Source organism: Phoca vitulina, unplaced genomic scaffold, assembly GCF_004348235.1.
Source record: "Phoca vitulina isolate PV1807 unplaced genomic scaffold, GSC_HSeal_1.0 scaffold49, whole genome shotgun sequence".
In the NCBI taxonomy this organism is placed as follows: domain Eukaryota; kingdom Metazoa; phylum Chordata; class Mammalia; order Carnivora; family Phocidae; genus Phoca; species Phoca vitulina.
Window position 1 is genome coordinate 6,389,126 of NW_022589752.1, and position 25,642 is coordinate 6,414,767.

Here is a 25,642-nt window from a genome sequence, read left to right on the forward strand (position 1 = left end):
TATATATATATATATATATTTTTTTTTTTTTTTTTGATGTAGTGTTCCATGATTCATTGTTTGCGTATAACACCCAGTGCTCCATTCAGTACGTGCCCTCTTTAATACCCATCACCGGGCTAACCCATCCCCCCACCCCTCTCCCCTCTAGAACCCTCAGTTTGTTTCTCAGAGTCCATAGTCTCTCATGGCTCATCTCCCCCTCCGATTCCCACCCCCTTCATTTTTCCCTTCCTACTATCTTCTTTTTCTTTCTTTTTTTTTTTAACATATAATGTATTATTTGTTTCAGAGGTACAGGTCTGTGATTCATCAGTCTTACACAATTCACAGCACTTCACTTTACTTTTGTTTTACATCAGTTAGGATATAATATGCATAGGTTTCATTTTGGGGGGAATTTATCCTTTTTGTTGCTCTCCGAATCTTCCTGAATTTGTTGTTTAGTGTCTGACGTTAATTTGGAAAAAATTCCTAGTCATTATTGTTTGAAATATTTCTTCTGTTTCTTTCTCATTTTCTTCTCCTTCTGGTATTTTCATTAAATGTACAATACACCTTTGTAGTAGTCCTATAATTCTTGGAAAATTCTCTTCTGATTTTCTTATTTAGTCTCTCTCTCTCTCTGTCTTTTTTCCTGTTTGCTGTCCAATTTTGGAAGTTTCTATTGACATATTATCGGTACTGAGTTGTAGGAGTCCCTTATATATTTTGGATATTAACCCCTTATCAGATATATGGTTTATAAATATTTTCTTCCATTCTGTAGGTTTCCTTTTTATTGTTTTCATTTGTTTCTTTTGTTGTACCTAAACTTTTGGTCTGATGTAGTCCCACTTTTTTTGGTTTGTGCTGTTGGTGCCATAAAAAAAAAAAGTCATTTCTAAAACTGATCATGTTAAGGAGCTTTTTCCCTGTTTTCTTCTAGGATTTTTAAAGGCTTCAGGTATTGCATTTTAGTTTTTAATCCATTTTTAGTTAATATTTTGTGTGTGGTGTATGATAAGGGTCCAATTTTATTCTTGTGAATATGAATATCCAGTTTTCCCATTATCGTTTACTGAAGAGACTGTCCTTTCCCCACTGAGTGTTCTTAGCTTCTTTGTCAAATATTAGATGATCATATATAGATAGGTTTATTTTGGGGCTTTTGATTCTATTCCATTGGTCTATGTGCCTATTTTATGCCATTAGCATATGGTTTTGATTACTGTCGCTTTGTAATATAGTTTGAAAACAGAAAGTGTGATGCCCCAGTTTTGCATTTTTTTCTAGGTATTGTTTTGACTATTCAGGGTCTTTTGTGGTTCCATACAAATTTTAGAATTTTCTGTTTTTATGAAAAATGCCATGGAATTTTGATAGGGATTGCTTTGAATCTATTGATGACTTTCGATTGCATGAACATTTTAACAATATTAACTCTTCCAATTCATGAACATGGGATATCTCCATTTTTTTGTGTCTTCTTCAAGTTCTTTCATCAATGTCTTACAATTCTTTGTGTACATATATTTCATGTTTAAATTTATTTCTAAATATTTTATTGCTCTTGATGCTATTGTAATTGGGATTATTTTATTTCTCTTTTAGATAGTTCCTTGTTAGTGTACAGAAGCACAACTTAGTTTTGTATATTTGTTTTTATCTTGCAACTTTACTGATTTCATTTTTTAAAAGGTTTTATTTATTTATTTGAGAGAGAGAGAAAGAGCACAGGATAGTGAGAGGGAGAAGCAGACTCCCCACTAGGCAGGGAGCCTGATGCAGGGCTGGATCCCAGGACCCTGAGATCATGACCTGAGCAGAAGGCAGACACTTAACCAACTGAGCCACCCACACACCCCTTCACTGATTTCATTTATTCTAACACTTTTTGGTGACATCTTTAGCATTTTCTAAATGTAAGTTCATGTCATCTGCAAACAGTGATAATTTTTCTTCTTCCTTTCCAAGTTAGATGCCTTTTATTTATTTTTCTTACCTAATTGTTCTGGCTAGGACTTCGAGCATTATGTTGAATAGAAGGGCTGGAAGCCTTGTCTTAGTTCTGATTTTAGAGGAAAGCTTTCAACTTTTCACCACTGGATATGATGTTAGCCGTGAGCTTGTTGTATATGGTCTTTATTATGTTGAGTTATGTTTCTTCTATATTCAAATTGTCATGTGTTTATCATGTTTATAGTTTTTATCATTTGTTTATATGAGAACACTTATTATGTTTTATCATGATAGATGTTTATCATGTTTATTACAATAAGTGTTTATCATGAAAAGATGTTGAATTTTATTAAATGATTTTCTGCATCTATTGAGATGAAATTTAAAGTGGATAGCACTGGAAAGTCCTTCAGTGTAGGTGTGTTGTTAATAAACTGTCTTTATTTTTTTTATAATAATCTTATTTTTTCTCATTCTTGTAGTTTTGCTACACATGTAATTCTGAGTTAATACTAATTACCATTTTTATAGGTGATTATTTCTTTATGGCTGCTGATACAGAATCTCTTTTTGCTTTGTGTTCTGCTTTTTCACCATAATATTACTTGGTGTGAAATTTTTTAAAATTTTTTCTGTTATGTATTGGGTTTTAATATGCAAAATTGCTTCTATCTCATTCTCTCTGTTATTTCCCTCCAGAACTCTAATTTAATATGTTAAACTGTCTTGCTCTATCATCAATGTCTCTCATACTTCTCTAACATATTTTTAATATTTTTGTCTGTCTTTTTTGTGTAATCTCTTCACATCTGTCCTACTGTCCTTACTTTTCTGCCTAAAATGAAGCTTAAGCCAAACATTGAGCTTTAATTTTCAGTTAATGTATATTTCATTTTCATATTCCATATGATTTTTTCCAAGCATACATGTTCATTTTTATGATGTCTTATCTCTTACTCATACTTTTGACACTTTAAAAATATATTAAATGTACTTTTTTGCAAATAATTTATAGTGAGTCAGTCTGGTGTCTGCCATTTTTTTTAGGTCTGATTCTGCACAGTTTTCTTCTCACATTCATGGTAGCTTGTTTCCTTGGGTATTTTGTGTTTTATGTTTGTGAGATCATCTTCACTGGAATTTTAGGTGTAATAATTTTTTGATGCTCAGGTTTAAGGTCAATAAAATAATGGTCAGTGGAATAATTGTTTTGCTTCTGACAGTCCTTCAGGGGCAAAGTTTTAATTGTGGGTTTTTGAGATACATTGTGCGTGGGAATTTCTGCCTCAAACCTGCAAAAATGTAGCATGTGATTATGAATTATCAGGGAACCTCCCCTCCATACTTCCCCTTCACTCTAACTCAAAACAAAAACCCTTCAGGTTCTCTTTGCTTTGTGGGTTTTTTCTAGTTTACCAACTTAGGGTGTTATGTTTCAGGCCTTGTAGCTTTATATGAGTGTCCTAACTTTCCCCTTTTTAGCCCCTAGGTTTTGTTTCTATTTGTAAGCCTGGCCCATTAAAAACAAAACTGTAATATTTTAGCATTCTTCAGATCTCCTAAGAACAGTTAATGTATTCAAAAATTGTTTATCTCCATGAATTTTGTGCTTTTTATCAGTTTTGCCTACTTACATAACTGTCTTACCAGCTCAGTAATATTTAAAGGGATGTTTTGTATTTTTTATCCAACATTTTTGTACTGAGTTTTCCATGGTATATTTGGATCATGTAACTAGAAAGTATAAAATTCACTTTTTATTTATTCCTTTGTTTTATGTAAATGTAAACATTCTATAAGTGTTATTAATGAGCTTTAATAATTATATTCATACTTATTTTAAAATTGCTAAAATCAGCAAATAGCCTGGCAAGACAATAATGGTTTAAACTACCACTTTCCAAACCATACATCTCAGAGTAAAAATCTAAGATGTTCTATAGAAAAACATGTTAATGAAACACTTTTGGGAAGTCATGTATACTTTATTCCTATCTAGTGGTTTCAAATACTCATCGCTTTAATTAAAGGTTCTACCCAAATATACACAGCTTTTAATCAGTCTTCTTTGATCCCTTAAACTCTTTTGAGAGTATCTATTAAATGTGTAGAGAAATATGGAAATGGTGGTATAGCAAATAAATGTAGAAGAAAATAACATGTTGAAATGACTTTGGAGATAAATTAGATTGGGAAAAAATATGTCAGGGCTAGATTATGGAAGTTCTTTAGTTCCAAATGGCTGATAATATCATACCATAGACCAATAGGGTCAGATTTGAAGGCTAACATTAAATATTTACCGAAAAAAATTTACCTAATCCAGACTTTCCCCATGCCTGTGTTTTTCTGTACCTTGTAATATTTAACAAAAAAAGTAAATTACTTGTGAAAAATCTTCATTTTCATAGCTTTTCAATTTTTTTCTAAAATGTAGATGAAATGTATGTTAGATTATTTAATTATTTTTAAGCATTTTAAGCACATCTTAGTCCTGTCCACCATTTCTTCCCTGTAGATCAGGTATGACATTCCTACTGCCATTTCAAGAAGTTATATTTTTTATCTTTTGAATTTTATTAGAATGATAGTAAATTTAAAAAGAATAATATTCTATCCACCAGTTTCCCAATAAAATAGTGTTCTTTTTCTTGTGATCCCTTTCAATATTTATTCAAGTATTTGTAATAATACACAGTTATAATAATGGCTTTAAATAATCTTATGGTTTTTCTTCAAGTAATTGTATTTTATAAACATAATTCTATATTGATGCATGGTGTTATGCCTAATAACCACATGATGCTCCTTTTAGTTGACATACTATCATTTGTTATACTGAACCCCTTTGTTGGACTTTTTAAATGTTTTGGCTTTTGTACTTTTATAAGGAAGTTTGCTGTATACATCTTCATGCATATTATTTTTATTCTTTTGCATTATAAGCAGCCTCCCACTGTTGTACAAGGTGTGTTTTTGAAAATATGCTAATACTGATTAATAAACTTACCTAATATATGGGCTTTTCATTCCCCAGACATCTAAAAATTATAAGATCAATAATTATGCCTTACTTTATTTATTCATTTTTTTAACATACCTTATCTTTATAGACCGATTAATCAATTATATTATTTCAGTATTGGAGACCTTCTGTAGACTGTCCTTATTCAAGGAGTATCCAATTAAGGTCAACAATTCATTCATTTCAACAAATTTAATGATTTCCATTTTATCATAATTGCATTTGTTTGATGAAACATTATGTTCCTATCACTTATGTCAACACTTTCCTTTTTCCATTATTTTATATATATAATATACATGTGTGTATTATATATATGTGTGCATATATATATTATATATATATGTGCACACATTATATATATGTGTGTGCACACACATACACACACACATAAAATATGGATAAAACTGAATTTTTGACATAGGAAACACAATGCAAACAGTAAGAGCTGTGCTCCTGAAATTGATTTTTGTCTGGCAGATCCTCATTCTACAATAAATCAGAATATTCTTTTGTCAACTTATTTCTCAAAAAAGTCTGATTCTATACAGTTTAGGGATATTACTGTGTAGAGTATAAAAGTGGAGGTTATAAAATCGACAAGCATGAGAAATTGAGAGCTAACTAAATATTATTTTCTGATGATAAATTTTAGGAGTAGGAAGCACAGACCAGATTTAAGGACAGTTACTATGGTATCAAATTGGTTCCTGAAAAGTACTACACCAGTTGTATTATGCTTTTTGGGAAGTGTGCATAAATCTGTTTCTTTTTTTTCTTTTTTGCTAAGAGGATTATCTTACATACATGGGTCATTTATTTCAAATGACCATTTGAAGGGTTTCACACTATTATGTTGAAGCAAACTTATTGTATTGTACTTAGGCAAGTGGAAGGAATAATAGGATTCAGATGCATTTTCAAAAGCTATTTCACTTGAAAATGGTGAAGCAGAAATATTCTACTTAAACTTAGGATTGGGACATATTTTTGGCATTTAATGATATGTACACTATCCAAATATAGAAACCTCATTATGGAAATATAAACTAATCTTACCTTTTTTTATGCTGATGTATCACTCAATTTTTGTCTCATTCCTTTGTATTTCTCCCTTAAATCAAAAACCTGTTTATATAAGGCAGCTAACTCATTTGCTTACATTTTTTCATGCCTATTAGAAATATGTCTATTTAGGTGAAATAAATCTAGTGTAGCTTATATTATTGTTTTATTTTATTCACTTTAAGAAGTTTATTGACATTATTGGACTTGTGGTAACTGCTCTGAGTAGATTTAATCTCATAGTTTATCTTTTATAGGTTTTCTTTCTAAACACTATTTAATGTGTTGATCCATGAATGGGTGAAATGTCTCAGACTCACTTTACATTAAGACATTTATTAAATTTATTCAGTGTCTGTAAAGTCATGTTAAATGGAGGAATATATGAGCTTGTGCTTTAAGACTTTCCTGCCAGACCACTTGATCTTATTCAATGTTTGTGCTTTACAGAAAGTGAAAGATGGTGCTTCTTGAGTTTGCATTACAGAATATATACTACACACACATACCACGTATAAAATAAGGTGAAGTTTGTGGACCTGTCATAAATAGATAACTGTATACCTGAACATGAGCTTCCATGACTGCTTAGTATAAAATTTAATATACAAAACACTGTCCATGTGTGATAGTGATTAAATCTCTTTACAATATCTCTTGTGACTCATATTCCAAGAAAGAAGAGATTTTTAAATATTTTTTATAGGAATCAAGTAAAAACCATTTAACCTCCATATTTATATTTGTCTGCCTCAAACATTTTTCACTTGGAAGAACTTCTTCCAAAAGGAGGAAATAGCGTAATCTATTTCTGAATGCCTTTTGTTTTAGGCTAAATTTCAAAGGACTGTCCTTGAGACCCTTGCATTAAGTATCTACTCTATAAGATTAATCAAACTGTTTAGTTTGCATTTGTTTCTTTAATATCATAAAAAGCCCTAAAATTTTAATTTTTAAGAATCTGTCAACAGAATATTTTAAATCACCAGAACTCTTCACTCTTCTTAATGAGATTTCCTGGTATAGATTTCAGTTAATTTTCTTATGATTTCATGTTGCCAGTTGGTTCAGCTTTGTCTCTGAGTTATATAACAAATGTGTCCAGAACATCCCCACCTTGGAATGGTCAACTAGTAAGGTGCATAAGAAAGTATTTACCCTTCTTCATACCATCAAAAACCATGTGAGCCATTTCTAGGGTGCCGGTATTTTTGGACAATTAAGGAATTCTATATTGAGGCAGAAGGCAGGAGTAATACAAACAATCCCCAGATATGCTTCATACTTTATTTTAGATAGAATAAAGGAAGGCTGAAATCTTGGCCAAGCTGTTTCTTAACATTATAATTTTTAGTTTACAGTGATTAACTGCAATAATCTCTGGCCCAGATAGGAAAGTCATCCCTACTTTTGGCAGAATCTCAGACGATGAACAAACCTCAAGTCCAATGCACTTTCTACTACAGTCCTATAAAGGCAGCAAAAAGAGCTCTAATTATTTTCCTGTTTGTGCAGATAATACTAGTAATAGTTGAAAAGGAGTAGTAGTCAGGGTATCAAAAGTAGAAATAGCATTTATAAAGATATTCAGTGTACTTAGAGAGATGAAAAAAATCTCAGTGAGATACCATTTCCAATTACTAAGATGACTATAATAAGAAAAAAGGAAATAACAAATGTAGAGAATGTGGAAAAATTAGAACCCTTGCACATTGCTGGTGGGAATATAAAATGGTGGAGCAATTATAGAAAGCAGTTTGGTGGTTCCTCAAAAAATTAAACATAAAATTATTATGTGACCAAATAGTTCTACTAATAGGTATATACTCAAAAGAATTGAAAACAGGGACTCAAATACATTTTTACATATGAATATTCATAGCAGCATATTCAAATAGTCAAAAGATGTTAACAACCAAGTGTCCATCAACAAATGAATAGATAAAACAAAAGTAGTATTATGTACACAATGGAATATCATTCAGCCATAAACAGGAATGATGCTCAGTTACATACTACAATGTGGACGAGGCTTGAAAACATTATGCTAAGTGAAATTAGCCAAACAAAAAGATGATTACTATTTGATTCCACTTATGTGAAATATCTAGAATGGTCACATTCTTAGAGACAGAAAGTATATTGGAGGTTACCAGGAGCTGGGATGAGGGGCAATAAGTCATTGCTTAATGGGCACAGAAATGCTTTTGGGGATTATGAAAAAATTAACAATGGTGATGGTTCCACAGCATTGTGAATATAATTAATGCCACTTGTCCACTTTAAAAAGGTTAAAATAGAAATTTTTTGTTGCGGGGCACCTGGGTGGCTCCGTTGGTTAAGCATCCAGCTCTTGATTTCAGCTGAGGTCATGATCTCAGAGTTGTGGGATCGAGCCTGCGTCAGGCTCCATGCTGAGCTCAGAGTCTGCTTCAGGTTCTTCCTCCCTCTCCCTTCCCCTCTGCTCCACCCCACTTGCATGGTCTCTTTCAAATAAATAAAGTCGTTAAAAAAGAAGAGACATTTTTTTGTTGCACATATTTTTTACCACAATAGAAAAATGGAAATAGAAGTAGCAGTTGTAGTAGTGTAAAAATAGAATCTTATACATTGCTCAGTGTTCATCATGAGTAGTGTACTCTATAGTTATATTTTTTCTATTCTAACTTTTCATTTAAAATTTGTGTGTTGTATGGTTTTTTGGGAGTGGGGGGCTCATTTTTATTTATTTATTTCCAAAGCATTTTTGGCACTTTCTACCTAAAAAGTTATTTTGCACTGAGAGGAAAAATTAGTTGTTAATGCATTCCTTGAAGATTTTTTTTCTTATAAAATAGTTCTACAAATGAAATGTAAGAAATTGATTCATGGATTGTCTATTAATGTTCGTGAGGGCACCATCCCTAGAAACTAGTACAGTATCTTGTGTTGTTGGTAGGCACCAAGCAAATATTTCTTGTATGCATGGTTAAAAAAAAAAAGCATGAATTTATAAATTTACATAATAGATACAGAAGTTATGTATAATTTATAAATTGATATATAAGGGTAAACTTTAATGTAGGACAATTTAATATAAAAAGATATTAAAATATGTAGTTGAATTTCTATCTTAAAGATTGATCATCTAGACAATTTTTAAAAAGAAATAATAGAAAATGAACATCCACAGGATATTGTTCAAATTTTCTATCGAAGTTCATACCTCTAACAACTAAAGATTATGAACACTTACAATAGGTATGATGCCGTATCAAAAACATTTCATGTATTTGATCAGTTAATCATCAGAACAATGCTATAAAGTGGATTCTAATCCTCATTTTTCAGGAGATCATACTGAATTTCAGGTTTAAAAAGTTGTCATATACCGCATGACTAGAGTAGAGCTAACAAGGAGAGCTAGAATTTGAATCCATGTTTTTGTGTCCTTGGATCCATAGTTAGTGCTATTATGCTTAAAATATAGCAGAATGGTCATGGTCAGATTTCACAGAGAGGGCTTATTCTCGCTCAGGTCTAGAAATAGGAAAGACAGCAATCATGTTGAGAACAAAAATACATTGCAATCTTAATTTATATTGAAATAAGAAAATAATTTGAAAAGTTTCCAAATGGAATGTCTAGAACTACTGTTTTTAGTCTTGGATTTTCTTTTCCCTGAATTCAGGTACTCTGTGACAGGAGTAAAGCCCTGATTATAATAAGGTCTACTAGTTAGCAATATCCACAGAAATGAAATTGTTATGGATTATAAAAGTTAACACTGTATTTTAGTGAAAGATATTTTTGAAATTATTATTGAAATGGGGTGTGGATGTTCCTTTTGAGGCCTTTACTTTTGAGTGCCAACTAATCTTTTATATGAAAAAAAATTTCCTTTTCATAAATGAACTTTATTATCATACTTTTTTCAGCTGTTTGACAAGAAGTCTAGTTAACATTTTTGAGTACCAGATACATTACCTACATTACGTCATTTAATTGTCATAACTGTGAGTTTGGCATTAGCAGCCTTACATAATAAAAGAAAAAACCAGAGGCTTAGAAACATTTAAGTTGTACCTTTCATAATTGAAGAACTAGTGATTGACTCCAGATCTGTCTGATTCCACTGCCTGTGTTTGAGGCAAACATGATAACCACTACACTTTGGAAATAAGATTCCAGTGTCCATATTAATTGTAATGAGATATATTGCCTCCCAGAGAGATGCCCCCGAAATATAAATGGAACAGAAGAATACCCTTTTTTCATCTTACAGAAATACATAATGCAGTTTTTATAATTGTGGCTTATATGTTAACCTGTTCTTTCAGATAAGTCTCTTCCCTGAAAGTATGTGTGTCTTTGAGAAAAAGAAAATGTGTTAGCTAATACAGGCATTGGTTGCTGAGTAAAGTTTTTGGCTCACTGTGTATATTTCTTGGGATTCCAATGGGAGAGATTCAGCTACCTAAATATCTACAGTCTTGCTCCCCAGCCCCCAAATAAAAGTTAATTTGTCAAAAATGAGTCCCCTTTCCTTCTAGTTTTTGTGATCTTGCCATCTCCATTACCTTCCCTTAAGGGGCCAGATATGGGAGCAGGGGGGGAAGAGACATACCATACCATGACCAAAACATAACTATAAGGCTAGGTGAATAGTACAAGTGTATGACTGAAACTCAGAAAGTCAAAGAAGCAGTCCTTGGGGATGTGACAGAGAGAGCCCTTAGCTGTATGTTGATTCTAGAGAATCTAGTGTAAAGTCCATGGATTTTATATTCAGGGCTTAGTGGGTCCCAGTCTCAGTTTAACTATTAATTAGTCCTGTGAATGTAAGCAAATTATATAACCTCTCTGAAACTCAGTTTGAAAATCTGTCAAATATAAGTAATAAGACAGTTCTGGGTTGTTGTGAGGATTCCCAGTAATACCTGTAAAGTTCCTAACACAGTGCTTGGCACATAATGTTGAGTCAGAAACTCAGATATAATTCAGTGTTTTTAAAAAGTGATTCTAAGTCTAGATAGATATGGTGAACTAAATGTGCTCATCTCTTCTACCTTCTGTACCTCTCCCCCCTCAAAAATCACTAAAATGACACCAAAAGGGACCAAAACAAATAAATAGAAACAATAAACTAGCAGGGATAAGATACAGGCAAATATCACTGACTCAGCGGAGGGCTAACACGTTGTAATCTTAGCCCATTGAGGTGAAACCCATATGAAGCAAGCTGCTCTGTCCAGCAAAACCCTAGAATGCCTCAGGAAATAGGGGCACCAGGTGCTCTTAAAAGCAGGAGGAATGGTTGAAAATCTCCATGCACATCATTCTTAATTCAGATACTTACTGTATGCCCTAGCAGGACAGTGGCATAATAAAACCCGAGAATCTGACCTCATAAAGAACAGGAACTAAAAACTGGGAGATTAAACCAGAATCCATTTTACAGTGAGCTTTTCACCCACACGCTCTTCACCCATATCCTACCAATGAGAAGATTGGGGAATTTTTTTTCTAGGCAAAAAGGGCAGCTTAAGAGAAAATGGTGATATATAGACCTGACATTTGGGAATTGCCACCACAACCATGAAAAAACCGTTTTTGCAGTTCTGTAAAGCTCCCCCACATACACAGAATTTCCTACCAGCATTTTTGTGTCTGAGATTTTAGTATGCATGAACTGAAAAAGATGACCAAACATTGGAGAAACATCTTAAATGAGAAAATTACTGACTCAAACTACCCCCAAAAAAGGAACTTTGAAAAAAACAGAGATAATGTGGAAATAGAAGGGCCCTTGCCCCCAATAATTATAATCAATGCATTCAAAAAGAAGAGAAAGAACAGAAAAGATGCAACAAAAATTCCCATTTTCAAACAGGGAGAATGATGAAATAAACAGCCATGATTGGCTCATAGCAGATACCAAGTATTGCTGATATCCCTATGCCAAGAGTGGAACAGTTTCCTTGGTTAGTTGCTCATCCAATCCATGATTCTGTTCTCCAGGAGAATCTACCTTGTCCTTTGTCCTACTATTGATAGTCAAGGTGTAATTTCACATTTTCTTTCTGGAATACAGTTTGAGGGCATGCATCAAAATATAAATAATGCTCAATCATCAACCTGCCAATACCAACCCTAGGAATATTTCATAAGGCCATAATTGTACAAGTTCCCAAGATACATGCATAAAAATCAAGATTATATTAAAAGGGAAATACTGTAGACATAAATATGTAAGTGGGACATGGTAAAATGTGTATTAGGGTAATAAAAATAATAGCATAATTATACTTATATAGGAATAACAATACTGTTGTTCAAAAAGACTATGGTAGTTATAAACTTATTATATAAAATGTTTACATATAGCTGTACATTTACATACACAGAGAGCCTGCCAGAAGGATGTTTGCCTAAATGCTATCATTTAGGTGATAGAACTCTGGGTGATTTTTCACTACATTTTACATTTTTCACAATCAGCATATGACACTTTTATAAAAATAATATATTTATGTTTATATTGTTCTTGATTAGCTACTTGTGGATTATTCATTTTATAAATTAACTGTTTAATTTTAAGAGTTAGCTTCTCTCATGACATTCAGCATCTTTCTGAATCCTCTCTCCTAATATTAATGAATATTTTTTCAGAAGATGATCTTATTCTAATGTTATTCTGAAAAGAACAAAATCGGAAGTATAGATTAGTCAAATTATTTTATTTATTTTTTGAGATTTTATTTATTTATTTGACAGAGAGAGAGAGACAGCGAGAGAGGGAACACCAGCAGGGGGAGTGGGAGAGGGAGAAGCAGTCTCCCCGCTGAGCAGGGAGCCCGATGCGGGGCTCAATCCCAGCACCCTGAGATCATGACCTGAGCCAAAGGCAGACACTTAACCAACTGAGTCACCCAGGCACCCCTAGTCAAATTCTTTTAAAGCCAAATGCAAGTGAGGCCTTACCTGACATACAACTTGTAATAAGTAGCTTTTAGTTACTGGGTAACATCTACGCAATACTGAGGCCATGTTTAGCTAGTAGGTAATTATTACTGTTGATAATGAGTATACCAATATGATTATTGCTGAAGTGATTCATGAGAGACCTGGCAGTTTACATAACTTCTCTAAGTCTCAGATCACTCATCCGAAATGAGGAAGAATATTGCCTGATTTAGCAGTTTGTTATGAATTTAATGTGGTACAACTACATGTAAAGCTCTTTTAACAATGCCTGAAACCTTAAAAATGCCCCAAAAATGTTAGCTACTATGACCTATATGTATAAGAAAAGTCAGTAATCTAATTATATTTTCTCAAGTAAATCGATGATTTTACTTAGAGTATTTTTTATGTAGGATACTTCTTTCCAATGGTAATTTAGAGTTTATTCTTGTAGAAGAAAGTTCAAGAATAGTCTTCTATTATAGTGTACTGTCAGAATGAAGAAATAATGTTCAGGAATAAATTTTCTGAACACTGCATTGTCATTTTAGCTAACGTACCCTCTTTAACTAACCTTGGACCGCTGGAGAAACTTGGCCTACTTACAATTAATTACTCAATGATTCCCATTAGTCTGACTTATTAACGTAACAGTTCTTTTTAAGCAGAAATTATTAATGACTCTGAAAAGTTCGTTTCTTAGTTTAATTCTAATAGTTTTTATTGGTTTTCTATTTCGTTATGTTTACCCCTACCCATAAAGCCTAAATTGAATATTTTTGGTCTCATACGAGAATTGTATTTATCATTTCTAAATCTAATTATTTGCCTGGTATAACATTTTTAAACTTTTTCTCGTGTGTGTATTTTAAGTAGGATTAGGTATTTTTTTCTGATTCGATGACATTTATGTGTATCTAGACTTACAAAGAATACAAAATTAAAGTCTCAGTACATAGCATATGGTAAGTCTACTGATTTGTCAGCTGCTTTTCACAAATTCATGAGGTACCAATAATTTCTCATAATCAAGTCATAATTTGTATCACAGTTTGGATTTTTTTTAATGAAAAAGCACATCATGTGATTTTTCTTGAAAAATAAAGGTAAAAATTAACATTATAATTAAAAATAGGAATAATAGATTCTCTTAACTAGACATGGCTATTTGGTCACTTACTCTTCATGTAGACTGCCTCCCTAAAAAATAGTTTAACTCAGAACAACTTTGAAAGACATAGATCCATTTTAAAATATTGGGTATTCAAATAAGTTCATATTTAAAGAAGGCTTCAAAATCAGAGAAAGTAGAGAAAATATTCTTTTTTGCCCTTTAGTAACTGAATGAGAAATCTGTGTAAAGAGGAATATAAATTTCTTTTTGGTTTTGTTTCCTCATGAGAGCACCATTCCAGAACAAGTATCTGGCTTCTCTGTGTTGAAGATATTGATGCTACAAAAGTTGAATTTTCTTAGAAAACTCTAAATTCCAAGTGCCCAATCCATGATAACTGGCTAATGGTTGTGTGTGCTTTTTTGCTAGCACATTGGAATAAAAGTAAATACATGAATTCTGTACATTGTAACATTAGCTATCACATAAATTCCTTTCACTGTTTTGATTTTTTTTCTGAATCTATGGTAAAGTGTTAGAGTGAGAACAGTAATAAAACTTTCAGTCTCTTTAACAGTGCTTTACTAGACACACAAATAATATGTTATGATTGTTGTTCATCAAACAAATATGTTATTATCTGATTGCTTCTTTTGCTGTAAGCTAATAATTTTAGTGAGTAATTTTTCTAGATTTAATTTTGAATAAAGACATTTTATCATTTTCTGATTCATTTTCCAATTTGGAGTAGTTGTGCTTAAGTTAGATCTCATGTCATGTACTTTGCTGAGTTTGGGGCCACACAGAGATCTCTTGGCTGATTGGAAAAAGGTGAATTCAGTGGCTTTTTTTTCTTGTAAGTCTTCATTTCAGCAATCTCCCCATTGTGTCCTCTAGTGACTACTTGAGTACAACCAGGCAAATGAATTCCCCCAGCTATACTCCTTGTTGATAGATTATTGGTCTCAGAGCCATAATCATAATCCATTTATCTTTCCTTGTAGCATCAGAGGCTCCTTGAAATGCTAGATACAGAGAAGGAACTGTTGAAAGAAAAAATAAAGGAAGCTTTGGTTCAGCAATCTCAAGAACAGAAGGTAATACTTTAAGTTTGCTCAGAGTGTGGAGAGAATGTGTTCTATTACCTCAAATAATTTCCTCAGATAATACATTTACTGTCTACCCAACTGTCTTATCACTTACAGGAGATATTGGAAAAATGTTTGGAAGAAGAAAGGCAAAGAAATAAAGAGGCATTAGTATCTGCTACAAAGGTACTTCTATCTGAAATAATGGGTTTCTATGTAAGTGGAATTTAAAAACTGACTTCATTAGTCAGTCTACTTTTTTGGTATTAAACCTCATTACAGAAAAATCAAAGGGTTTTTTTCTTCTTTTTCCTGTTAAACTTAGAATGTTGCTATACATATTGTTAAATTCGCGTTACGCAGGACTAGAATGACATTGAAATACCACATATTTAGATTATTATTAAAAGAGAATATATGTTGGGACACTAACAAGTACTTGGTATTTAATAGGTATCATCACAAATAATGTGTATGTATATTATATATTTACAAAAAGATGTGATTTTTAAAGCCAACTTTGAAATACCTCTTCTAAGTAGTGTATCCATAGATATTAAATATACATATGCCAACAAATCCATAGCACTAACTTTTGAGATTTGGATTTAAATTTAATAAGCAGATATTTTCAAAGTTTCATATTTGCACATCACCGTGCCAGGGGTGGAACTTAAAGGATGACTGTGATTTTGTCTTAAAGAATTTACAATCACGTAAGTATTACTTATTATCAATAAGGCAAGGTGGAATGCATAAAATTATGAGTATATAGATAGTACTTCTGTGCCAGGAGTTTTTAACAATAAATTACTTTTGAAATTAGCTTGAAGGGTGGCTAGTATTCTGAATTGTGAGTCTGAATTTTATTCCATAGGTAAGGGCAGACACGTTGAAATTTTTGAGTGTAGGTATGACATAATTATACTTTACATTAATTTGGGGGAAATTAGAGGCAAGAAAGGCTAGAGGCAAGGAAAAAATTAATAGAGTGTGTCCAAAGTCTGTATAAAAGATAGTGAATGACAGAAGTAAAGTAGTAATAATAGTTTAAAGGAAAGAAATAGACAAATTCTAGAAATAGGAGATGGAATCAGCATATATTTTTGGTGTGGATAATACAGAAGGAGGCCAAGTTGGGAACCCCCAGAGTATTGCCTCAGAAACAATGTGGAAAGTGGTACTATTTCTTTGGTATAGAGTTTGAGGTGCCTGTGATATATTCAGATGACAAGACAAGTAGGCAACTAAATCAATTGGCAGCTCAGAGGAGAAAAGAATGACCTGAACATGCTAATATGGTTTGTTTCTTTTTTTCAGCAGACAGATGGTAATGGTAACCATGTAAATTATTGTTATGTATAATCACCTCACAAGAGAGTATAGAGTAACAAGTGGTACAAGGTCTGAGCCCTGAAAGAACTCCAAAATTTAAAATCCAGAGAAAGAAGGAAGTTACAAAGAACTGAAGAGAGTCAGTCATAACAGTAGAAATAAAAGCAGCATGCTATTGTACAAACCAAGAAAAAGATAACAGAAATAGTGAACTATGTAGAAGGTCACTTTGAGGTCAAGAAAAGTAGGGATTAAAACAAAACAAAAAACAAAAACATGTTATTTGGATTTAACAAAATGGAGAGCATTGGTAAGCATAATAAGAGAGTAGTTCCAGAGAAGAATTGTAAAGTAAAACAGGGGTTCAGAAAATGGTAACTCACTTTGATAACTTGTCTCAAATATGGCTAACTGGAAGAAAGAGAAAAGTGTTAAGGGTGGGCATCAAAAGTGGGAGGACCATGGACTTTACTGCATCCTGAAGTATGATGGTTTTCTTGAGAGAAATTCTTGTGTTTGAGTTGCAACTGAAGTCGACAGTTTTCATGGAAAACCATTTTACTGAATAACAAGGGTTATGCAGACTTTAGTATTTGGCAGACATTTTCTCCAAAGTAAACAGAATAAGCCCAGCATCTCCAGAAAACTAACAGTTTTTGTTGCCAATGATAAGTTGAACTTTAAAGCAAAATTAGAATTTTGGAAAATCTGTATCTGATTTCAGATACTTAAAGACTTTTCTGATGAGATTGATGGTGATATTAACAAATGTGACCTTCATTTTTGTTATGATATAATGAAATGTGTCAACATCTAGAGGAGATGCATAATTTACTGAATCAATATTTTCCAAATAAAAATGCTTTAAAAATTCATGCATAGATAAAGGACTCATTTAAAGTGCAAGAAAAGAAAATGTAGCAGAATACAAAAATTTCATTGCCACTATGTGATTTTCCTTATTGCGACTACCCTTTAAGAACTATCCTTTGTTAAGTTTTGGTATAGAATCACCAATATCTACAAAGATCCAAACTGGCTACAAGGTACTCCTCCCTTTTCTACTATGTATCTGTGTGAGACTGAGTTTTCTTTATGTACTTAAACCAAAAGTCATACTACAGATTTAAAACAGAAGGTAGATATGAGAACCTAGCTATCTTCTATTAAATCAAATATTAAGGAGGTCCACAGATACTCTTCTCACTTCTTCACTTTGGAAAATATAGTTATTTTTCATAAAAGATACTACTCATTAATGTACAGTGCATTTAGTGTTAACATAAAATGAATTAATAAATATTTTTATTTTGTCTTGGTTTGAGTTTCTAATATGGTAATCATAATATGTATAACCGGCATAAACAAAAGCTTTTTAAAGTACTCCATAATTTTTAAGAATGTAAATAGATTCTAAGACCAAATAGTTTGAAAACTGCTAGTTTAAGTTAATGTTTAGTTTCTGTGAAGTTTAGATGTGCCTTGGAAATAATGTATGAATATCTGTACAAAAACAAATAATTGATTTAATTTTACACCAGTTATTAAGTATGCATAAAAACAACAGTGTCAGAACTAAACCCTATAGAATTCAAGTTTTGTACCTTTTAGGTTAACCCAAATCTTTCTTATTCAAGAACTTATGCAGTTACTCATTCAAATATTTTCATTTGAATCATTATTTGTTTTGAAGCTTGAGAAAGAAGCAATGAAGGATGCAGTTTTAAAAGCCATAGAAGAAGAAAGAAAAAATTTGGAAAAAGCCCATGCTGAAGAAAGAGAGTTATGGAAGACTGAGCATGCAAAAGATCAAGAAAAAGTATCTCAGGCAATTCAAAAAGCTATACAAGAACAAAGAAAAATAAGTCAGGTTAGTAAAATTAACTCTTTGTAAGTACTTTCTTTTTCCTTATTTTTTCTCAAAATGAAGTTTCTTTATTATTTGATTTTAAAATCACCTTAGTGGACATATCAATATTAATTATTTTGCCTTTAATAATAATATTTTAAACTAATAATTTTTAACATATCAGTGTACTTCTACTATAATTTTATCTTTTTATCATTTTTTAAGAAGTCAGAATCCAAAGTTATGTTTAGTTATTGCGACTATATAAACTTCCGGTTTAATTTTTTTTTTCTTTTTTCACAAATGCACACATACATAATCAATACAAAATAAATATATATAGGTAGAAAACAGTTTGATTCTGTTAGTTATGTCTAATTTATATATCTGTATATCTGTAGTTGATACTGATAATTAATAGGACCTCACAGATAATCCCCGTGGTTTCATAAAAGGTATAACATATCAACAAGTATGGCCTACATACAAAATAACTTTTGTCTATTTATCTGAACAATTAAAAACTACAGTACTTTCACTTTCCATAATTGAATTTTCATGGCTCTATTGTCCATGTTTTTAGTCTTTTTGTTACATAGGTAGTGAGATACCTGAATAAATCTTCCCTTAAACAAGTTTAAAAAGCAAAAAATAACATTTATAGAAGTCTTTGTTTTCCATGATCAAAGTGTTACATATGCTACCATTGTTTATTCAACCATGCATTATAAATGTAGCTAAAACAACTTTTACCAAACAACCTAGAAGATTTTCGTGTAATTCGTTAGCTAATCTTAATGAAGCCCTAAAAAAGTCAGTGCTTTTAATATCCAGGATAAATATTATACATTTTTAAAAAAATGTCACTTAAATTTATTCTCGAGCACATGGTTACCCATTTGTTATAAAAATTAAACATATCTTTAGGTAGTATTTGTGGTAAGAAAACAGTAGTGTAGTGACAGATCTTATTCTTTTATTTCTTTCTTTTTTCTATTAGAGTAATGATTACTTTCTAATTCTTCTGTTGTTAGTATCATCAAATATATATTGAGCACGTATTATATATAAGATGTTTAATTGTCAGTTCAGTTGGTTGGAATTCTGTGCTAGTAAGGTCAAGATTGTTGGTTAAGTTCTGATTTGGGAGAGTTTACTTAAAACTTTTTGTGACCACAGACCACTCCTCTAACCTCACATAGATGTGGGCTATTAGTCACCATGAAATTGGGCAAGAGTGCATGAATAAATCAGCACATGTTCATCACTCAAACAGAAAAGTATATATCATAAAGGGCATACTTCTCTGCTGGTTTGTCAGGAGCATTCTTGTCTACAGAAAACACTACAGTATATGATATACTTTAACATTTGTTTGCCACAGTTTCAGAGTACTGTGAAGATAATCCAAGCATGTCATGAATAAATGCATTATATTTATTTTCTTTCAAGTGTTTGCATATTTTAGGTGCATGTGAGAAAGAGAGTATGTGGGTGTGGTATGTGTGTATATGTGTGTTTAACTGCTTTGTGGCTAAGAGAATTGAACAGAGAACATATATAGCAGAAAAAAATGTTTCCAGTTAACTCTCAGGTTTTCAAATGTGAGGTGGTAATGTCAAATGTATTCTGTCTTCTTAAATAGCTGCTTTCATTTTCATGTACTTGTAGTAAGAAACTACAACCAAACAGTTGTCATTCCATTAGCCCCTTAGAGCTTCAGAGTTCTGGTCTAGAAAACTGACAAGTTACTTCTCTTGGGAGCCATATGAAGTTCATATATCTTTTGTTTATTTAGGCCAGTAGGGCAAGCAAACAAATTGACCTGGTCAAACTTACTCTTCAGTGTTTCACATTAATAATTGAAGTGACTGCCTGCCAAGTTCCAGGGGCTGTACTTATTTCTGGTGATAAAGTAGTAAGAAAAAACAACAACTTTCCTGCCTTCTTGTGAAGAAGACTGACAGGAAAGTATTAAAGGCATAACATAATGTGAAATAGTGATCAGTGTCATGAATTAAAATGAAGCTGTGTAAGGTCTGGAGAGTCAGGGAACCAATATATAAATAGGATAGTCAGGTAAGGACTCTAAGGAGTCAGCATTTGAGCTGAGGCCTGCATTGAGGTGAGGAGTTTACTTTGTGAATAGTTGGGGAAAGAAAGTTTCAGGCATAAATTAGCAATTACTGAGGATCTGCAGTGCGCCGGCTGTTGTTAGGCATTTTTTTTAAGACTTTATTTTTTTAGAAGGGGGGGAAATCGGAGGGGGAGACGAACCATGAGAGACTATGGACTCTGAGAAACAAACTGAGGATTCTAGAGGGGGGGGGGGGGGGGGATGGGTTAGCCTGGTGATGGGTATTAAAGAGGGCACGTACTGAATGGAGCACTGGGTGTTACACGCAAACAATGAATCATGGAACACTACATCAAAAACTAATGACGTAATGTATGGTGATTAACATAATATAATAAAAAAAAAGAGGAATTAAAAAAAAAAAGTAGTAGCTTCACAACCATGGTAGCTATGAAAACCAGCAATGTAGAAGCCACTAGAGTGGGCAGACTAAATTTGGAGTTCCACAAAAAAAACCTATCTACAGGGAGTTATTACTGTTTGACCTATCTGGTAGCTTCCCAGAAAGTCCCCATTTGCTTAGACCTTGCTTAGTGGGAAAGCCTTATCCTCATGTTTGTAAGAAACAATAAGTGGCAATTGTTTAACCGCTGCCTAAGACAGAAATACCACTTGGTCAAACAAGAGCCTGGCCAAAAAACTTAAAAGGGAAATTTGGGAAATGTCATTATTATAGGTGGCTTGGAAAAACTCTGACTTTTAAAAATAATCCTGGATTTCTTGAAAGTCATACACATGCACAAGGTTGTGCACCTGCCCAGGAAAGACCTGAGAAGACCCTAATCTCTCACCACTGACTGATTTTGATTGTATTCAACAAAAAGTGAAGGCTAAGGCAGAGTTATAAACTGGCAGTATTAAAGGTGTTACCCAGCACACCTACTCCCTTGGCAAATGATGGATCACTTATCTAATTCAAGGTATTTAAGGAATTGTCTAATTATTTGCTGACCACTGAGCTAATCCAGCAGAGACCTCAGTGGCTACACATGACAAAGAATACAGACTTTGCAGAATTAGGTCAGAAAAGTTTCTAGACAGATAACAGCAATGACAATGACTCCTGGGAGCTGAAGGAGATCTGATTTCTAGAGTTACTATATTATATTATTTTAATGTCCATTTTTATCAACAATAACAGATATGCAAAGAAACAGGAAGGTATGGCTCAAGTACAGGAAAACCAAAGCAGTCAATGGAAGGTACATTGATGTTGGACCTAACAAGGACAAATCTGCCATTATAAATATGTTAAAAGAATTAAAGGAGATCATTTCTCAAGATTTATAAGCCTCCTCATCTTATACATTATGTGTATGGAAGCTCTTCAGAAACTAGCACTAGAAATTATTGGACCGCTCTGTTTTTAAAAGTGCTCCTTTTTGCTGTAAATCAAGATTGCAGATATGTGGGTGTATACTTATTTTCCTTCCTACTATTACCTATACTCAGAGAGTACTTGTCATTTATTGGAGGGGAAAAAGGCCCTAACCTCCTATCTTGCAGTTTATAATTCTCTTACTCCATATATCAAATTCAAATACCTACTTATTTGACTGACCTTCCCACTGAATTGAGAACTTCATAAGTGTCTCAATCATATTTATGCTCTGGAGGCCCTAGCCTAATATGTGGCTTATAGAATGTGTTCCAGAAAACTAATCATTGTTCTTAAATGTCAGGATCCAAAATATCATACAATTAACTCAGAAAGATGACTTATAAGACTTAATTGTATTCATCCAAAATTCTCAAGTAAATATATAGATATCATTTCATTAATTAATCACATTAATTCCATAGAAAGGCAAATTGGAAAAAGCAATTAAGTACTACAGTTTGGTCTGTAAAAAATTCCTTTAAGTTAATTAATTATCCTAAATTACCTAAGTTGCAGCACCAGAAATATAGTTTATAAATAGACTTTACCCCTAGACTACTAGTGCTAGGAATGTGAAATTTTGCCTCTTGAGCTTGTTCATACCCTTAAAATCACGGGATTTTAACTGTGAGTTTCAGATTTATATTTAATGTCCTTGTTACTACTTTTAGGAAAACACCTGGAATATTAGACAGAAAACAGTAATAGTTCTCTATGTTTAAGTTTCACTTACCTGGCTTTATTCTCTACAGATATTTTAGGCTGCTAGCTAAAAACCTGTTTTTATGGAAGTTTTTCTTCCATAATAGTCATAGTAACATAATAGTAGTGGTAGCGGTGGTGGGGACGGCAATAACTCTTTAACAGTACTGGCTGTCGTTAATTCACTTCTAAGTACCAGGCAGTTTTCTCCTGATTTTTTCATGTGTGATCTCATGTAATACTCACAAGAGGCAGAAACGATTATCTCCATTTTTACAGATGCAGAAATTAAAGCTTAGGAAGATTATGTAACTTCCTCAAGTCCATAGTAACCCCTTAGAAGAGACAACGGGCTGTATTCAAATCAGACAGCGTTACTGCGGAGGCCTTGCAACTCACTCCTACACTGTTCACCCTCTCAGTGTTCTCATCTTAGAATAAACCACACACTCATCTCAGTGATCTTTCAGTGTGTAGATAATTTCAGTAGCAAAAACTCAAAGGGGCTATTTTCATTTCCTTATTTATTCAGTAATATTTATTGAGTATCTACCATGCATCAGCCCTGTTGGAAGTTCTGGGCATATAGCATCAAAGAAGATAGACAAAGTCCCTAGGCACTAATGGAATTTGCATTCAAGTTGAAAAAAACTTAGAGTGAATAAGGCAATTCCATATAGTGATATGGGCTGTGGAAAGGGTTATGTGTTTGACTGAGAATGGGTGGTAGAGATTTTCTTTAGATAAGGAAATTAGGGAAGAAGCCAGACTCAGAAAATTTACATGTTACGATTCTACTTGTATGAAATTTTGAAGAAGGCAAAACTGATTTAAGAGGAAAGAAATCAGTAGTTGTGGGGGAATACTTTTGAAAGTGATAGAAATATTTTAATCATAATTGTGGTGGTTACATTTGACAAAACTTACCAAATAATGTATTTTATAGTGATGAATCTTACTATATGTAAATACTACTTTAATAAAGCTGCTTTTTTTTTTAAACAGATAACTACCAGAATAAATTCTTGGATACATGGCAATTAGAGATGGTGAGGAGGGTTGAGTTTCATGGGGATAAATAATCTAAATTGTGCATATTAAATTTGAGGTGCCTATTCATAATCCTAGAGGAAATGTTGAGTAAAGCAGTTAGAAATGTGTGTCTGGAGTTCAGGTGTGTTGTCAGGGCTGGAGATCAAAACTTGGGATTAATAACCATAGAGATGGTGTCAAAGCCAAATACATAAAAAAACAAAAATTTTCTGGACATGCAGGACCCTACATGACATTCTCTTACCGAATCCAGTCATCTTCTACCTAGAAAAAATATGGCCACTTCAGATTAACTGTGTAATTGTGGAAATAGTCTCATACTTGTGAGGGTTGTATTTCAGATGATATTGCGAAGGCGTTAAAGTTACTAGTGCTTTCTGTATCACACTGCTACCCAGATTAAGTGGCCAAAGCTTCATCTCCATTTTCTAGAAATTTCAGGGCCATGAGTCTAAACAGCAGCTCCACCATCTTCTGCCCACCTCCTGTCTGATTTCAGAGGCCAGCACTCCTCTGTCCCCTCGTTCTTCAGCAGCCAGTTGTGATCCATACAGCCTGAAGTACTGTCCAGGGAACTGCAAACTGTTTGAGTACTGACTGAAGGGACTGACGTTATCAAAGCTTGGAAGCTATCTTTTTAATTCTAAGAGGTTATTTCATAGCACTCAAATTTAATTAAAGTAATTTTGGAAATAAAATTTAGAATTAACAGCAACTAGCATCTTTGGCCACTAAGTCACACTAGAAATAAGGAAAAGATGGAGTGTGGCAAAGCGAAAAATGGTGTAAACTTAAGTAACTGAAATTACTCTGACAAAGGTAAGGAAGACAAACAGCTTTGGCTTTATAATTTACCTGTAGATTTTCTCTGTGTTAATACTGACATTAACTGAAGAGATAAATGTTAAACTATGACAGAAAACACAATTCGTAAGGATTGGGGCACATATTTCTCTGAATTGATTTGAGAGATAATTTGGTTTGGCCTTCATCATAAATTAAGGCTAAATCAAAGTGTGGATTGTAGATTTGTGCATTTTTTCTCTGAAATATTCAGAAGAAAGTTAATGACTCTAACTTTTTTGGTTTTCATATTAAATTAATTCTGTGTCCCTTGAAAATCGTTGTTAACAAAAGGAAAGTACATGTGTTATTGACACCAAAATGGGCAAAAAGAAAAGAGTCATTAATTTTGCTGTTCTAGCAAAGTCCTGTAAAAGAACTCCAGGGCATACAGACGCTTAAACTATGTCTGACGTTGGAAGCTCTTCATAATAGTTTATAACCACAGCCACTGTAATTTGGGGTTATGTTTCCCCCAAAGCCACAGACATTACAATCAGTGGTTAAATTTTCTTTAAGAAATTCAGCATTGCCACCTGACTCCTTTTAAAAAAGGAAATAGCATTTCTATTTTAGCTTAGCAGGCCAGATAATTTAACAACACTGAAATAATTTTTCTGTATTGACTTACTTAGTTTTGATTCATTAGTTTGTTTTAAAATTTTTATTTATAAAACTTTGATAGCCATCTAGTTAATTAAAGGTAAAATCTTAATTACATTTTTGTCAAAATTATTGCAATTAGGGACAAGTAACAAATAGTGCATCAATTATCTTCTTGCCTCTCAAGACCTTTCCCTCCTGCTATATTTCCTATTTTCATTCAGTGAGATAACTATCTACCAAGCTGCTCAGTCCAGACAACTGGAGATTTTCCTAAACTCTCCCTCTCTCATCCCCACTTTGATACCTTTTTAATCATTAAAACCTTTCCATTTGACCTGATAATAATCCTTAAGCATACACACCTCCAGCCTGCCTGCTATCACTGACTTCATTGTGGTTCTGATTGTTTACCTTGACTTCCTACATTGATTTCTTGGCTTCCAGTTTTGTCCCCTTTCAATTTGGAATAAAAAATGAATGAACTTTAAATTTTTCAGTGCCTCCCCATAACCCCATAGGATAACATTCAAGCTACTTAGCATGAACTATAAATCTTTC

General features: G+C 32.9%; 1 protein-coding gene across 10 annotated transcripts in view; it reads left to right on the top strand.

Moving 5' to 3' along the window:
• The window catches only part of CCDC91 (coiled-coil domain containing 91), a 367,847-nt gene that overhangs the window by 249,622 nt on the left and 92,583 nt on the right, over window positions 1-25,642 (top strand). For 7 of the 10 annotated variants that reach the window (XM_032432737.1, XM_032432742.1, XM_032432740.1 and 4 more), the window contains 3 exons: window positions 15,095-15,187; window positions 15,296-15,394; window positions 18,207-18,383. In XM_032432737.1, the coding sequence (XP_032288628.1) occupies window positions 15,095-15,187; window positions 15,296-15,394; window positions 18,207-18,383 (369 nt within the window). The remainder of the gene's footprint in view (window positions 1-15,094; window positions 15,188-15,295; window positions 15,395-18,206; window positions 18,384-25,642) is intronic. The other 3 variants (XM_032432744.1, XM_032432738.1, XM_032432743.1) reach the window with 1 other exon arrangement.